The sequence below is a fragment of the Condylura cristata genome, unplaced genomic scaffold (assembly GCF_000260355.1).
Source record: "Condylura cristata isolate star-nosed mole 26May11 unplaced genomic scaffold, ConCri1.0 scaffold00033, whole genome shotgun sequence".
In the NCBI taxonomy this organism is placed as follows: Eukaryota; Metazoa; Chordata; class Mammalia; order Eulipotyphla; family Talpidae; genus Condylura; species Condylura cristata.
The window spans coordinates 9,562,497-9,576,815 of NW_004567134.1; the positions used below are offsets into that span (position 1 = coordinate 9,562,497).

A 14,319-nucleotide genomic window follows, 5' to 3' on the forward strand; every position below is an offset into this window, starting at 1 on the left:
TTCGAGGTCCTCGGGGCCGACTGGCCGGGTCGCGGTTTACCCGCGGCAGCTCCCAAAATCTGCCTCCAGGGCCTGGGTCTGGCTGAGGGCTGCGTGCGCCCGGCCCTGCCTCTCAGGGTGAACCGAGGAATTGATGACGGTGAGCCCCGAGCGCGCAGGCTAGTGTAACACGGGTCTGGGAGCTCGTCCGGCAGCAGTCCCCGGACCCCGCGGCCTGGGGATTCTCGAGTGTCCGGACACAGGTGGCTCCTCGGGACCCTGCTCCACGCGGGACTGGGTCTCTCTGCCCTTTGGTGCCGAGACGGCGGCAGCCTCAGTTCCTGGAAAGCAACGCCCCCTCTAGTTCGTGCTACCAGTTCTTGGGGTGATTAGAGACTCAGACCACCAAGGCTACGCTCCATCGCCACGGAAAGAAGGCATCCACGATCCGTGGGCAAACTTAACTCCACTTGTCTGGCAGTTGACCACCCGCTTCCAGTTCTGGCAACTGTTCTGTTTGTTTTTCAGTCACCCCTTTCACGGGCACCGAACTTTTTATTAGTATTTTCTCCCCCTCGGTGTCTCAACCAGTTCTTGGGGGTGTCCTTTTTCTAAATGAAACCGATTTATTATGGTGATGTTATTATTTGGGTTGGAATTAAGGTTCGGTGCATGAGCGACCTGGCCACTGAATGTCAGCCCAGTGAAGGGAGGGAGAGTGTCCGGGACTTCTTTGTGACCTCTCCTCGCGTATGGGCGGGGTCAGCCTGTAGTAAAAGTTGGCGACAGAACTGTTCTAGAACCCTAACCCAACTTTTTAAAGAACTGTCTAGAAGCACTAACTAGAATCTCATTCTTTTTCCTGTAAAGCGCCCAATGCTGCTTTGAGGTATGTGCCTAACCGGATGAACCACCTGTAAGGAAACCCCGCCAGGCCTGTACATCACTTGGAATTCTTAGATTATCCAGGAATGGACGGTCTTCAGCAGTGTTAAGTATATTACCGTTGGCTTATGAGATGGTTTCTCTGCAGAGGAAAGGGCTGCCGTCCAGGATCCTCAGCTCTGAAGAAGAGGAGAAACTGAAAAGAGACCAAACTTTAGTGTCAGATTTTAAACAACAAAAACTGGAAAGAGAGGCTCAAAAGAACTGGGACCTTTTTTACAAAAGAAATAGTACCAATTTTTTCAAAGATAGACACTGGACCACTAGAGAGTTTGAGGAACTAAGATCATGTAGGGAGGTAAGCAGTGTTCTACCTTATTTAAGTTGTTCTTTATGTAAAATGGTGAAGGAGGGTGGGCTTACTGCCTTCTTGTGGGGATTGTGAAGTGGAGAATTTTAATAACCTGTCAAAATGCTTCCTACCTTAGCGAGAAATCAGCTGGCATTTCCTGGGTTGTCTGATACATAAACCTTAGTGGCAATTTTTTATTTCTTTAAGGCTAATCTGGAAGGTGTAAATGTTAAAGGCATACTGAGTGAATTTAGTGATAGATTAAGGTTCATAATAATAAGGAAGCACATTTATAACATGGCCCATTTCTAGAACTTTATTTGTGCTCTGGAATTTAAGCCCTATTAACACCATGAAGTTGGCATTACTCTTGTCCCCACTTATAGGTGATCTTGAGACACAAAGCTGTTGAAGTAATTTACCCCAAGATAGAGCACAGGGGTGAGGAGAAGCATCCCATAGTGAGTGTTGGCAGTTAAGCTGAGTCTTTTCTGTTAGACATTGTTCTGTGTTTTTCTCCACATGAGACTACCCAGTGTTGGGTGGAAAATTCACTATCAGTGTAGCTTTTGGGTATTCTCTTGTTTGTTTGCTCTTCCATGTTCTGGACCTTTTGGTTTGATTTGTTTCTTTAGCATAGGAAGGTAGTACACTTTGATTTTCTCTTTCCTCAGTTTGAAGATCAGAAGATGACTATACTTGAAGCTGGCTGTGGTGTTGGGAATTGTTTATTCCCGCTTTTAGAAGAAGACCAGAATATCTTCGTCTACGCCTGTGATTTTTCTCCAAGAGCTGTTGAATATGTCAAGGTTAGTACACAGTCTGTGTGTTACACTATGTTTCCATTTTTGTTGTTTTCTGTTTTCTTAGACTTGTTTGACCTGTTCGCTCTGTCCACATGCTCATCCTTGACCTTTCCTGTCCTTGACAATAACCAACTATAAAAGCACGAGTGTCATTTTCCTGTTTCCATGTTACATACATCTATGAATTATTAATGCAACACAGCTTTAATTAGAGAAAGAGGAAGGAATAACATAACAACATCCATATACCTATACTCAGATATAATGCAACGTTTTGCCACATTTGCTTTGTAGACTTTTCTTTGCTGAACTTTCTTATTAAAGTAAATTGTGGGTGTCAGGACACTTCACTCCTGAATCTGTCTGCATACATATTCAGAAACTCAGAACTTTTCTATGTGACCACAATATACTTACCATATCCTATAGCAATGACTGTAATCCCTTTGTATCATTAAGACCCACTGTGGGTTAAGATTCCTGAATAGTTCAGGTGTCTTGAATCAAGGACTACATCTTATATAACATGTATCTTCAGTCTCAGGTATTTTGCCCTACCTCTTGAGTTTTTGGTAACTGCATGGGTCTTATCTTCCATCAACTTGTGGTTTTAGCTTCCATTTAACTGTCATATTTTAATAGGGGCATCACATTCTACATTTACTTGCTTTCTTCACTCTATTACATCTTGCAGAATCTTTTGTAGTAGTACATAGAGGTCTACCAATCGTGGACAACCAATGTCTCTTATTTGGTTTATTCCTTGTAACTAGTGAGAGTGAAGTGTTTGTAATACGTAAATGTTAATTTTCATCTGCTCATGAGTTCCTTTATTCCATGCAAATTAGTAGCTGAATGTGTGCCAGTCACTCTTCTAATCACTGGGGTTAAGTAGTGAACAAAACAGACCAATCCTACTCATCCGGAACTTACATTAGGAATTGTCTTTTGTAACATTTGCCCACATTTTCTACTTAACTTCAGGATATGTTCTATTCTATTTGTTGCACACATTTCTTATAGTTCTTCATTGTTTTATGGTATTTTGTAACAGGATTTAAATTTTGTCAGATTTATTAATCTTTCTTTTCAGATGCTATGGTTTTGTATCTTGTTTGTGATTTCTTTAATTACCTATAAGCTGTTTTTATAATTTTGATTGTGTTTTTCATTAATCTGGAAAACTTTTAGTTATTACTGCAAATATTTTTTCAGCTCTTGTTCTTTCTTCTCTTCTTGGGATTTCAATTACACATATCTTGGTATTATTTGCTATTGTCCCACAGATCTTGAATGCTGTTTTGTGTGTGTGTGTGTGTGTGTGTGTTTTTAACCTTTTTCTCTTTGCATTTTCAATTTGCATAATTTTTGTTGTCCCATCCAGTTTACTGATTCCTTCCTAGGTAGTAGACATTCCTATGGCTCATTCTCTCAAAAGCATTCTTCTTTTCTTTACAATATTTTTGGTGTTTTGCATTTGGTTGATTCTTTTTGTAATTCTCTCTGCTGAAATTACCTATCTAATCTTCTGTTTTGTCTGCCTTTTCCATTAGTGACTTTAACATATTAATCATAGTTCTTTTAAATGCCAAAACTTTCAGCTGCAGCATCTGTCGATCTTAAATTTGACTCTGATGGTTGTTTCGTCTCTTCAGTCTGTGCTTTTTTTCTTGCCTTATAGTACGCCTTATGACTTTTGTTAAACATGATGTTTGGGGTGGTGGGTACTAGGGTAATAAGTAGTTGTAACAGTCTAGTCAGGAGTTGGACTGTGTTTGAAGTCTGTCTTTGCTGTAGTTACTGTGATGCTTGTTGCTATGGGCACCAGAGACTGCACACTCCTCTGGAGACTTAGTCTTACTTCTGGACTTTGGGGCTTTGCTTTTGCTCTCCCCTTCTCTGTCTCATGTAGCTCTCCCAGCTGTAAGCCATGATCACAATTACTGGAGACAGTTGTTCTCTAATGTTCTGATTCTCACTTTGTGAACTGTGCAGTGGGATCATGTCGCAGAGGTATAGCCTTCTCAAGTGTACCTGCCTCTCGGAAGAGTGCTTTTTCTCTTTATTGGCCTTCCTCGCCTGTAGGACCTAGAATAGGGTAGGAGGGGACCATCTCCTCTCCTGTGGTTTTGAGGCCATTCTCCTGGTATGTGAAGGCTAGGTCTAGGCAGAATGGTTTCCTACCTCAGGTGCAGTGGTGTTCTGTCAGGCCCTAAGACTTTAGGCGTCTGACTTCTCTGCAGAGTAAGCCTTTTCTTCCTTAAAGGGATAAGAAAACACCAGAAAGAGTACTGTCCTCTCTGTGAGAGCTCAGTGATGTTCTTAGCAGAAGCACCTGCAAAAGGTGGGATGGCCTTATATGACTTCAGCCCTTGGGAGCTTCATGCTCTAACCCCCACATATAGCCTCCAGCAGTTTGTCAGATTTCTAGTTTTATCATTTGCCTCAATTCAGCATATGCGTGGGTCCTTTGCTCTTCCTGAAGGCACCTCTCCAGATTTGGGAATGACTGGTTGTTCTTTGGGTTCACAGAAAAATTATCTGCTATCCAACTTTTTCTTGAAAGGATGAGACCATCATGCCTCCTCTGTGCATCTGAGCTAAAACCTAACAGTATCCTTTAGTATGAGTAGGTGACTAGCTGTGCAAACATAGTAATTGAATGAGAAATTCATTTTCACTCCCTGGTAATTGTATCTTTTATGATGTAGCTTTTTTTTTTTTAATCTAGTTGTCATTTTGTCACCTTTCTGTTGTCATACATTTCCTTCCTCTATATATACAGGTCTGTTTTTGTGGCATTGTTCTGTCTCAGTGATCCATTTGTCCATCCCAAAACCACATTATTTTTACACTACATTTTGTGAAAGTCGTTTGCCTTCTCCTTCATTGTTCCATTTTTTGAGAAACTGACTTTGATATTCTTGAGGAATTTTGCTTTCAGATGAATTGTCATGTTTCTAGAAATTTATTAGGAATTGGCTGAGATGCCATTGAGTTTATAAATGGGATTAAAGGTAGAATTGATGTCTTTCCAATATTGAGACTTCACATCTAATAAATGTATTTATTTCTCTCTATATATGTCTTCATGTACATTAGAGAAAAGTTTAATATTTTTTTGAATAAAGCCCTTATATTTATCTAATAAACTCATGAACAAAAAAAATATATCAGGAACACACCTAAAGTTAAGAAAAAAACAAGTTAGGTCTATTTAGATTGTACAATAAGGGAAAATATAACCCTAGAAGAACTGTGGGATCATGTTAATAAATGGAGTTAGAAGGTCTTCTCAGGATTTAGCTTTGTAGTGGATGATTCAAAGGACAGTTAAGGAAACAGACTTGTTTTAAATATCATACTCCTGGAAATAATATTCTTCAGAGATGCTAAGTTTTGAATGTGTGATAGACCTTGTCTTCTCCTCAGTTAAAAGTGATTTGTTAAAATGAAATCTTAAGTCTCATAGTAAGAATGACCATTGCATGCTTGATTGTTCATATGGCTCACTATGCACAATTCCATTTTACCCTGTTACAAAGTGATCGTTTATTTTTGTGCAACAGGACAGACGTGGAAATAGGATCTCATTTTGGCTGTATCTTCCTATATGTATGAACATGGGTATTGTGTTACAATTCTTTTGTTTTTCCTTTCTCTAGCAAAATCCTTTATACAGCACAGAAAGATGCAAGGTGTTCCAGTGTGATCTGACTAAAGATGACCTTCTGGAACATGTGCCCCCAGAGTCTGTGGATGTTGTCACGTTGATATTCGTGCTGTCTGCTGTTCACCCTGATAAGATGCACCTTGTCTTACAAAACATCTACAAGGTTCGTGTTCTGTAGCCTGCACTTGTGTGTCAGACTTGATCTTGTTCCTTTCCCCTGAGGCTCATGTATTGTCCAGATTCAGAGGCTCCCTGTTCTCATTAACTTTGTGTGAAAAGGTCTCTCTGGCATAAAACCCACACCTACCTGATTTGGGTGGTGTTCGTCACTGTTCTCCTGGTTGGCCAGCCTTGGAGTGAGGAGGAGTTTGTGGTTACCTGGGCCCTGTGGAGTCCTGCTGTGAAGTGAGAGGATGTGGTTCAGTGGCAGAAGACAATGTGGAATCACAGTCAAAACCTGGCTCCCCCTTGGCGGCGCCTTCACCCCTCCCAGTCTCAGGCTCACTACTTGTAAATGTGGAGTAGTCATAGTTCCTAGATCTAGGGCTTGGGGAGATTGCAGGAGATCATTGTGAAGGGCTTATCCTAGGGCATGGCAAGTAGTCTTTAAAAGTCACCATAGCTGTTATTGTCGCCACACTATAGTTATTATGGTGGGAGAACCAAGCGGCGATGGCCGCCCGGAGGCTGCGGAGTCATCAGGAAGTAAAGCTCATGTATCTGCCGTGTGACTCGGGACACTGGTGTGATCTGCACTCTTCCATCCGTGAGCCTTCGTTTTCTTGTTTATCAAAAGTCGGTGTCTCACAGAGTCGTTGAGAGTTGTAGGGATATATGGGGGTGCTTTATAAACTTGCTCTTATAGCTATACAAACGTAGTGTTTTGATTAATTTAAAAATCAACTCAGTAAACTAACATTGGTACTTACCTGAAACATTTTTTTACCATTTAAAATTTATTAATATTTATCCATCACCATTTTGATACAAAGGGGTCATGGATCATCTTTCTTAAATGAACCATGCACGTAATAGAGCTTTGGTTTCTTTAAAATTGCAGTAAGATCTCAAAAACAGTTGGAACCTTAGGGCAGATTCTCTTATTTTTGCCCAGACTTTCACAATGACCCTCCCACAGCTAGCTGCAGTAGTTTTAGTGTTTCTTTCAGTGGGAACACTACATAAAAGCATCCAACTACATTTTCATGGAAAATAAAATTTTCTGTTCATATTCATGTTGCATAATTCATATACACCCAAGTATGTAATTATAAATGTAAGCTCAGTGGCACAAGCAACACAATCACTGATGACACGAGTCCAGCTCATAGGGACGCTGGGCACTGACGTGTAAGGGAGCGCGGTCAGCAGGCCTGTAAGCCTCACCTGTTCTGTGGGCTTTTCAGTCAGCCCACTTTACAGAAGGAAAGGAGCGCATCCAGCAAGGTGGAAAAGTACGTGTTGGGTGAGGGAGTGTCTGTGTGTATAGAACTCATGTTATGTCTCTCTAGAAACCTGTTAGGAAAAAAATCATTCTTGCATAAACATCAGTTTTCAAAATTTAGATATTGACATGCTGATTTTCGCCCCCTGCTTGTGAGGCTCTGTAAGGTTGGGGTCCTTACTGCCCATTCCCCTGTGCCTAATAGATGAGCAGCTGGGAACCCAGCACATGTCCACAAATGGGCATGGAGCTTAAGTGGAGTAGGGAGGAATAGAGGGGGCACCAACGAGAGGGTGGCAGGATCACCTGGTTTGGAGTTCCAGGTGAGGGTGATGGATTACTAAAGACAGGAAACTAGCGAAAGCTGGAAAGTTGGTGGGGTGGGGGAGGTCAGAGAGTAACTTATATGACATTGAGAGTATGCATGGTATGCATGGGGTTAGATACTTTTTTTTTTTTAAAGATTTATTTAATTGTGCATACAGAACTGGGGTACAGGCCAGAGGCTCAGGGGTGGCGAGAGACAGAGTGGGGAGCAGAACAGGCAGATCGACAAAGTACACTGCTGAGGGGAGCAGCAGGCGGGTCAGGAGAGGTCTGCCGCACCATGTGGTCACCTCCGGGGCAGGCGGGAATCGAACTCATGCGGAAGTGGCCTTAGCTTCTCAATGCTGTGCTTTAACCCGCTGCGCCACCAGGGAGGGCCAAGGCGTTAGATACTTTTTAATAGTGACAAGGAATTAGGGCATTAACATGGGAGTGAGTGGTTCAGTTAGCATGGGGGACGGGTTTTTGGAAAAGAGAAGCTGAGATCATTAAGAGGTCAGCATACTGAGAAGGATAATCCACATATTTATTGAAATGTATCTGGTTAGTGACCAGAGTTGAGTGATGTAATATTGAGGCTAAGACAGTAAACTAAAGGGCAGATTCATCATCAAATGGCAGGAATAACCCTGGCACTAAGAGAGAGCAGGAACAGTACGGGGTAATGAGTGGTATAAATCTGATGACAAGAGATTCTGAGCTGGAAGTTTAGGGAGGAGAAAAGGAAGTGTTTAGAAAGCATCATCAGGAGCAAGCAGGACACCCGCCCCCCTCCATGCCCAGGGCACAGGGGGAGGCAGAAAGCACGGACACTGACTGGAGAAGGTGCAGGGGAAACTTCTGGCTGTCAGGTCTCTGCAAGCACAGGAATGTGAAGGGCACAGAGGGAGGAGGGAGGCGTGGTCGGAGTAGAAGGCCTGAATAGGGTCCACGGGGCTCTATGGGGTAAGAATGTCCGCTGCAGGTACTTCATTCAGCATGGCCCTGAAGCCAGGAAGGAGAAGTGAAAGAGTTAAGGATGAGAAAAAAAAAAAAAAGAAAACTCATTACTGCAGATAATACAGTTGACTGATTAGAAAATATTAAAAGAACTACAGAAGCATAAGATGAATGTACTTAATGCCATGGAACTCTGCACTTAAAGAGAACACACAGTACGGTCTTACTTTTCCATTTAACAGTTTAATATTCACCCATTTTATTGTGTTCCTGTGGTTCTTTTGTTCTGACCATTGTGTTCTGTTCTACTAGAGCCAGCAAATAATGTGTGTGGAGGCCAAATCTGTTTGACAATAAAACACCCATAGAATAAATACTAAGAGTTACAGGAGCTGACATAAAATCAGTATATATAAATGAATATATAATACAATGGAAGTGTAACTTAAAAGGGAAGCTTTCCAAATAACAATATAAAAATATAAAAATAAGAATAAATCTAATAGATGTGTAAGGCCTAGAGTAAATTACATGCAATAAATTAGTTATACCTATACCAAGCAACATTTTACATTTATGTAGGAGAAGATAAGATATTCATTAATGGATATTATAAGGATGATTGATTTTTTTCCTAGTTGAATGATGTAATTACAATAAAACTCCAATAGATTTTTATTTTTTGTTTGTTTTTGTTTTTGAGGGTTTTGGGTAGGCTTTTTTCTTTTTGAGGAAATTTATATGTTGATTTTAAGTTTCTATGAAAGAACAAAGGCCCAAACTACTCCAGAAGAAGAATGTGAGGTGGGGAAATGTATACCTTACCAGATATAAAGGGTTATTAAGGCGCTGGTAATTAAGACAGAATGGTGTTGGCAAATGTGATAGGGAGCTTAAAAATAGACCCATGATATTTGGAAATTTGATAATGTGATAGAGGTGACCTGAAGATCACTGGGAAATGGAGGCTCAACAAATGATTGGTAGCCTCATGGGGGAAATGAAGTCGTATCCCTTCTTCACATCTTGTACAAAAATCATTCTCAGGTGAATTAATGACTTAAGTGGAAAAAACCAAGGTGAGTTTTTCCAAAGAAAATATAGGAGAAAAATCTTTAAGACTTCAGAGTGGTGAAATCTTTCAAGAAGATGACCCAAAATGTTCCAAGCACAAAGATGTTAATAAAATTATGAGTTTCTGTTCTTCAAACGACAGAAAGACAAGTTAGGAAAAGTAATTAAAAATCTATAAAACTGAAAAAAAAATTACCCAGAATAGAAAAGGAATTCTTCTGTATAAGGATAAGTTGATGGAAAAAATGGACAGACATGAAGTCATTTTATAGAAGAAAACACTCAGACATTGAGTTAACATATGAAAAGATGACCTATTCAAGAATACAGGAACTTGAAAGTAAAATTATTAATGAGACACCTTTAATGGAATTACGAAGTCTGAGAAAGCCAGGTATAGAGGATATGCTTATTCTTGATTTAGATGTTCAACTTTAATAGCTATGACATGTGATATTTAAAAGAAAAAGATTGACTTGCACTGTCCCAGTCCACATCTGGTCCCTGTTGTGACTTTTCTAGAGTTCCAAGTTCTACTGCACTCCTCCTGATTTTACACTCCAGTAGCAAGCTTTTCTCAGTTAGCTTGAGTGGAGTCATAGCGGTGATGAGATTGCTTCTCCTTGCCCTCATACAGAGGGGGGACTGGTTTGTTCATTTGATATCATGTAATTCATTAGGAAATTACCAGGAGAAACGACCTCTCTGTCTCCGACAATAAGGCTCCCTTTAGGCAGCTTAAGCCTTCCATGAACAACATGGTGATAAGCCTTAGTGATGCAGATCTAATAACCTCAGGATGTTAGCATCCAAGGAATGTAAAAACAACGTAATTTTAAACTAAAAACCATCTTAAAAGTTGAATTCCCTCATTTTGGAATAGAATGGCCAAATAGACCAGACTGGCTGTTATTGGAAGACCTGGGTGTTAGGCTGCGTTGAGCTCTGGCACCTCCCTGACTGGGCCTTACTCGTTAGATCTGTCTCCCACTTCTGGGAGTTGTCGGCGAGTAAAAGACCATAAAGTTGGGAAATGCCTGGTACCCACACAAGTGGCATGAGCAAAGGAAGCATTAGTCTCATGATTATTATTTTGCAGATGAGAAAGCGCATTCAGAGGGCGGCAGGTATTTGCTCAACTAGCTAATGGAAGAACTGGGATTTGAATTAAGAGTTGCAAATTTCTGAGCGAGTGTTCCTTCCTCCGTCCCACATGGCCTTTCCTCTCGTCTGACATGAAGAATAAGTGTTGCTCATGTGAACTAAGTTTTTTGTAGTTTTTGCTTTTCAATTCACGTTTTAAAACTTAGCATTTCTGGCCAAGGTAAGAATTTTTAGCCATGAGACTCTTTAGTGAAAATATTAGTAAAGTACATGCTAGTACTAATAAGAATCTACTATTTGAGAAAATCCTTGAAAGGACTAGAGACAGTTTTTCAAATTCTATTCAAGAACAGGAGCTGTATATCAACCTACATTAAAAATACAGTAGGTAGTATTTTTGTTGATGTGCTGGGTCACAGAAGGTGTAATGAATGTCTCTTTTGGTGTCCACTTCTACTTGGGAATGGTATGTAGCTTTTGAGAAAATTTTCATGTAAAAGGTGAGTGATGCTAATTGGTTTCCATTCTGAGAAGCACTGTCAGGTTTGTAAGCTGGAGCAGTTACACCCTCACTCTGCTGCGCTTAGCTTCCAGTCTTGAGACAGCGCTCTGCAGCCACCTGGGAAGGGCTTCCGCACAGGCCTGCCGGGGCCTGGCCTTGCTCTCCCTCCGCGGCCGCGCTGGCCTCAGAGTCCCTGCCTCACTCCACTCGGCCTACTACGTGGCCTGACTCTATAGAGTAGAGCCTTGTGACCTAAGTGGACGTCCTGATCCCCACTTCATGGCTGATGTTGATTGCGGGCAAGATGCTTACCTCTTGTAGCGTCAGTTTCCTCATTTTACAGGATAATAAACAGACTTCTTTCTTCATCTCAGAATTGGATGAAGGTCCAGTGCAAAAAAAAAAGTCTGGAAAGCAATAGAGTGCCAGGCACCTACCAGTTATTAGCATGGTGGGCAAACTGTCCTTAATTATAGCACTGTGAAACCAGAGCTGAGACAGCATGAGGAAAGCCAGCCAAATCAGTGAAAAGCCAAAGTGACATCAATGCTTTTTAAAGAGACAGTTTGACTGCAGGGTCAGGTACTAGGAGGTGGCAAATGAAAGGTTAGAAGTTACTTTAAGGAACAAAAGACTTTCATTTTGTGCCTTTCATGTTTTCATTGCATGACATTCGACTTTCCAGAGGGCTCAGGCAGCGTTCCTCCGTGTTGGGGCTCCAGGCTGAGTCTTGCTGTACCTTTATAGCAGGCTGTTGCGTCTTCGTAGTATGCGTGTTTCAGGCTTGCCCTTTTCTTAGTATTGCAAATTTAAGTGTCTTCATTTAACATCTTATTTTATAGTGAGCTTTGTTTGACTGGGTTCCTCAAACTTACACACAGCCTACTTTTGTTTTGTAGGTATTGAAACCAGGCAAAAGTATCTTGTTTCGTGACTATGGGCTTTATGATCATGCCATGCTTAGGTTTAAAGCCGGCAGCAAGCTTGGAGAAAACTTTTATGTTAGACAAGATGGAACCAGATCATATTTTTTCACTGATGGTAAGAAAAACCAAGTTGAGCCTGCGCTTGCTGGCTGGACTGCTGAACCGTGGCTGTGCAGGGTGGGCCGGGTGGCACAGCTTTAGAGGCCTTCGGCCAGCTGTCAGTGTGTGCTCCACACCAGCCCTTGGGACGCACAAACAGCCCTGAGGCAGCCTCTGGTGACTAGCTGGTGAGCCCAGGCAGCCTCTGACCAGCCATGCGGGTGCCCCACTGAGGACTGGAAGGGGGAAACATGGAGAGCAAGTTAGAAACTTCACTTGGCCCGAAAATGAAGCAGCACAATGAAGGTAGGACAGTGTGATGCCTTGGGATTCCTCCCTGGCCGGAGGCAAGAAACCCTTTTCTATAAAAAGGTTGGGTAAACTTTCAAATGTGCACATTTGCTATAAAGGGGTCTCTGAAAAGCTGTTTTCGTTAAGAAAGTTATCTAAACCATGATTTCAGTGTTGAAAGTGTTTCCAACATTAGCTTAAACCCTCCTGATACTCTGGGCTATGCACTGCCTACCTTCTTAAACTTTGTTTTTTTAACAAACACTTGCATTTCTTGAAATGAAATATTTGTTTTTAAAAGAAGCTGAAAATGAGTGATTATCATAAGCACTGCAAACTCATTAAAATATCAGCTGAAAGTTAAAATTTGGTTGTTTCTGATTTGTGGAATCAGGTGATTTTCATCCATTGTGTCCACAGATTTCCCCCCTCCCTGCAAGGGTGGACAAGGCACTCGATGTAAACGAGCACATCGCTCCTTGCCTAAGTGCACCCCTGTGGTTTGGCTTGCGCTTCCTCAGACTCTTGTCCTGAGGCAAGGTGGGCACAGGGCAGCTCATCCTTACACTTCTCTGACAAAATTGTTGGGACCTTCTGTTTAGAGGGTGAGAAGTGGGAGTGTTTCTTTCCAAAATAAAAATGTCATTAAAATTGGAGTTCCTGTGACATTAAAGAAACATCTGTCTCAGCCCGCCAGCCTTCCTCCTTCCCACTGCCGAGCAGGTGCCACGGCGTCAAGAATGCTCACCTGCTTGTCTTGCAGAATTCCTGGCACATCTCTTTTTGCGTGCTGGTTACGAAGAAGTGGCGAATGAGTATGTGTTTCGTGAGACCGTGAATAAAAAAGAAGGCCTCTGCGTGCCGAGAGTTTTCCTTCAGAGCAAATTCCGCAAGTCTCCAAGACCTGACAACTATGACCCTGGGCCACCTCACAAGTTTTGACCTTTGTTGAGATTCCTTTGGAAGAGAAAGTTTGGAGTCACCATTTTTATAATTTACTTTTTAAAAAATGATACATATTTTTCTATGGAAAGTAGCAAGTATGCGTATGTATTATAGAAATACAAATAAAATGTCAAGGCCTGAAAAGTAAAGAACACTCTATGGCACCACATCATTACGCGTGCTGCCCACTTGGTGGCTGACAAAGGGGCGCGCAGGGCCGGTGGCACGTGGAGCGCCTGTCAGTACTCTTCTGGCTCTGTCTCCAGACCCCACGGCAGATAACCCAGTAGAGAATGGAGACTCGTAGATGAAAGTGACTCATACATATGTGTTTTTAGCTAGAAAGATTGTTCTGTTCTTTCTCCGTTGTCTCATATTCACCCATGTCTCTCCTTTTTAGTTCATGTATGTACCTCTTCTAGACTGTGTCCACAATTACTGCTTTTGCTGAGTCTCAAGAAGCCACTCTGTCTCCCAGCTCCACTTTGCCAGTCCCTGCGCTGGCAGAAAGAAGGGAGGCTACCACCTAGCCTCCAGGGAGACAGCAGATGGGCCGTCCCAGCACCCTGCAGGAAGGGAGGAAGCAGTGGTGAGGGAGGAATGACGAACAAGGCCAGAATCACATGGCTGCTGGCATGGTGGGATTTGGGGAAATCCTCACATTGGTCTGCTGGCCTGTTTCCCGGGCACTCCCAGGGTTCTTTTCATTTGCTCGCCAAGGTGAATCCTGTAAACCTTTTTGTTGCCCTTTCTGCAGGAAGCTGGTTATGAGGACATTTGTTTTGAGTACATTGGCTGCACAATCCCAGCCACATCAGGAGAGGCAGCAGCCGTGGGGAGGGCCTGGGTACTTGTACTAGCAGTTCTGGACAGTTAGAATAAAAGCCCTTGGCTGCTGGAGAAAAGAGGGCTGGAGTGGGATGGTGTGCTTGCTGGGGTCCTGGCTCTGACATCCGTCCTCGGCTTCTGGGAG

At 42.3% G+C, this 14,319-nt stretch overlaps 1 protein-coding gene across 2 annotated transcripts; it reads left to right on the forward strand.

Annotated features, from left to right (window-relative positions):
• Positions 1-54: 54 nt before the first annotated feature.
• METTL6 (methyltransferase like 6) lies at positions 55-13,476 on the forward strand. Of its 2 annotated transcripts, none has more exons than XM_012732179.1 (6): positions 55-139; positions 850-1,222; positions 1,891-2,025; positions 5,688-5,858; positions 11,985-12,126; positions 13,165-13,476. In XM_012732179.1, the coding sequence occupies exons 2-6, from the start codon at positions 998-1,000 to the stop codon at positions 13,341-13,343; spliced, it is 852 nt and encodes a 283-aa protein (XP_012587633.1). In that variant the 5' UTR covers positions 55-139; positions 850-997; the 3' UTR covers positions 13,344-13,476. The 2 variants fall into 2 exon arrangements, with proteins under 2 accessions (XP_012587633.1, XP_004692245.2); XM_004692188.2 differs by having other exon boundaries at positions 83-139; positions 1,013-1,222.
• The last annotated feature ends 843 nt before the right edge of the window (positions 13,477-14,319 follow it).

Bases quoted from the DNA above. Each gene is read 5' to 3' on its own strand.
- METTL6 (XM_012732179.1), top strand. From the start codon at position 998: ATGGTTTCTCTGCAGAGGAAAGGGCTGCCGTCCAGGATCCTCAGCTCT. The intron at 1,223-1,890 runs GTAAGCAGTGTT...CTCTTTCCTCAG, and splicing joins AACTAAGATCATGTAGGGAG to TTTGAAGATCAGAAGATGAC. The intron at 12,127-13,164 runs GTAAGAAAAACC...CTTGTCTTGCAG, and splicing joins ATCATATTTTTTCACTGATG to AATTCCTGGCACATCTCTTT.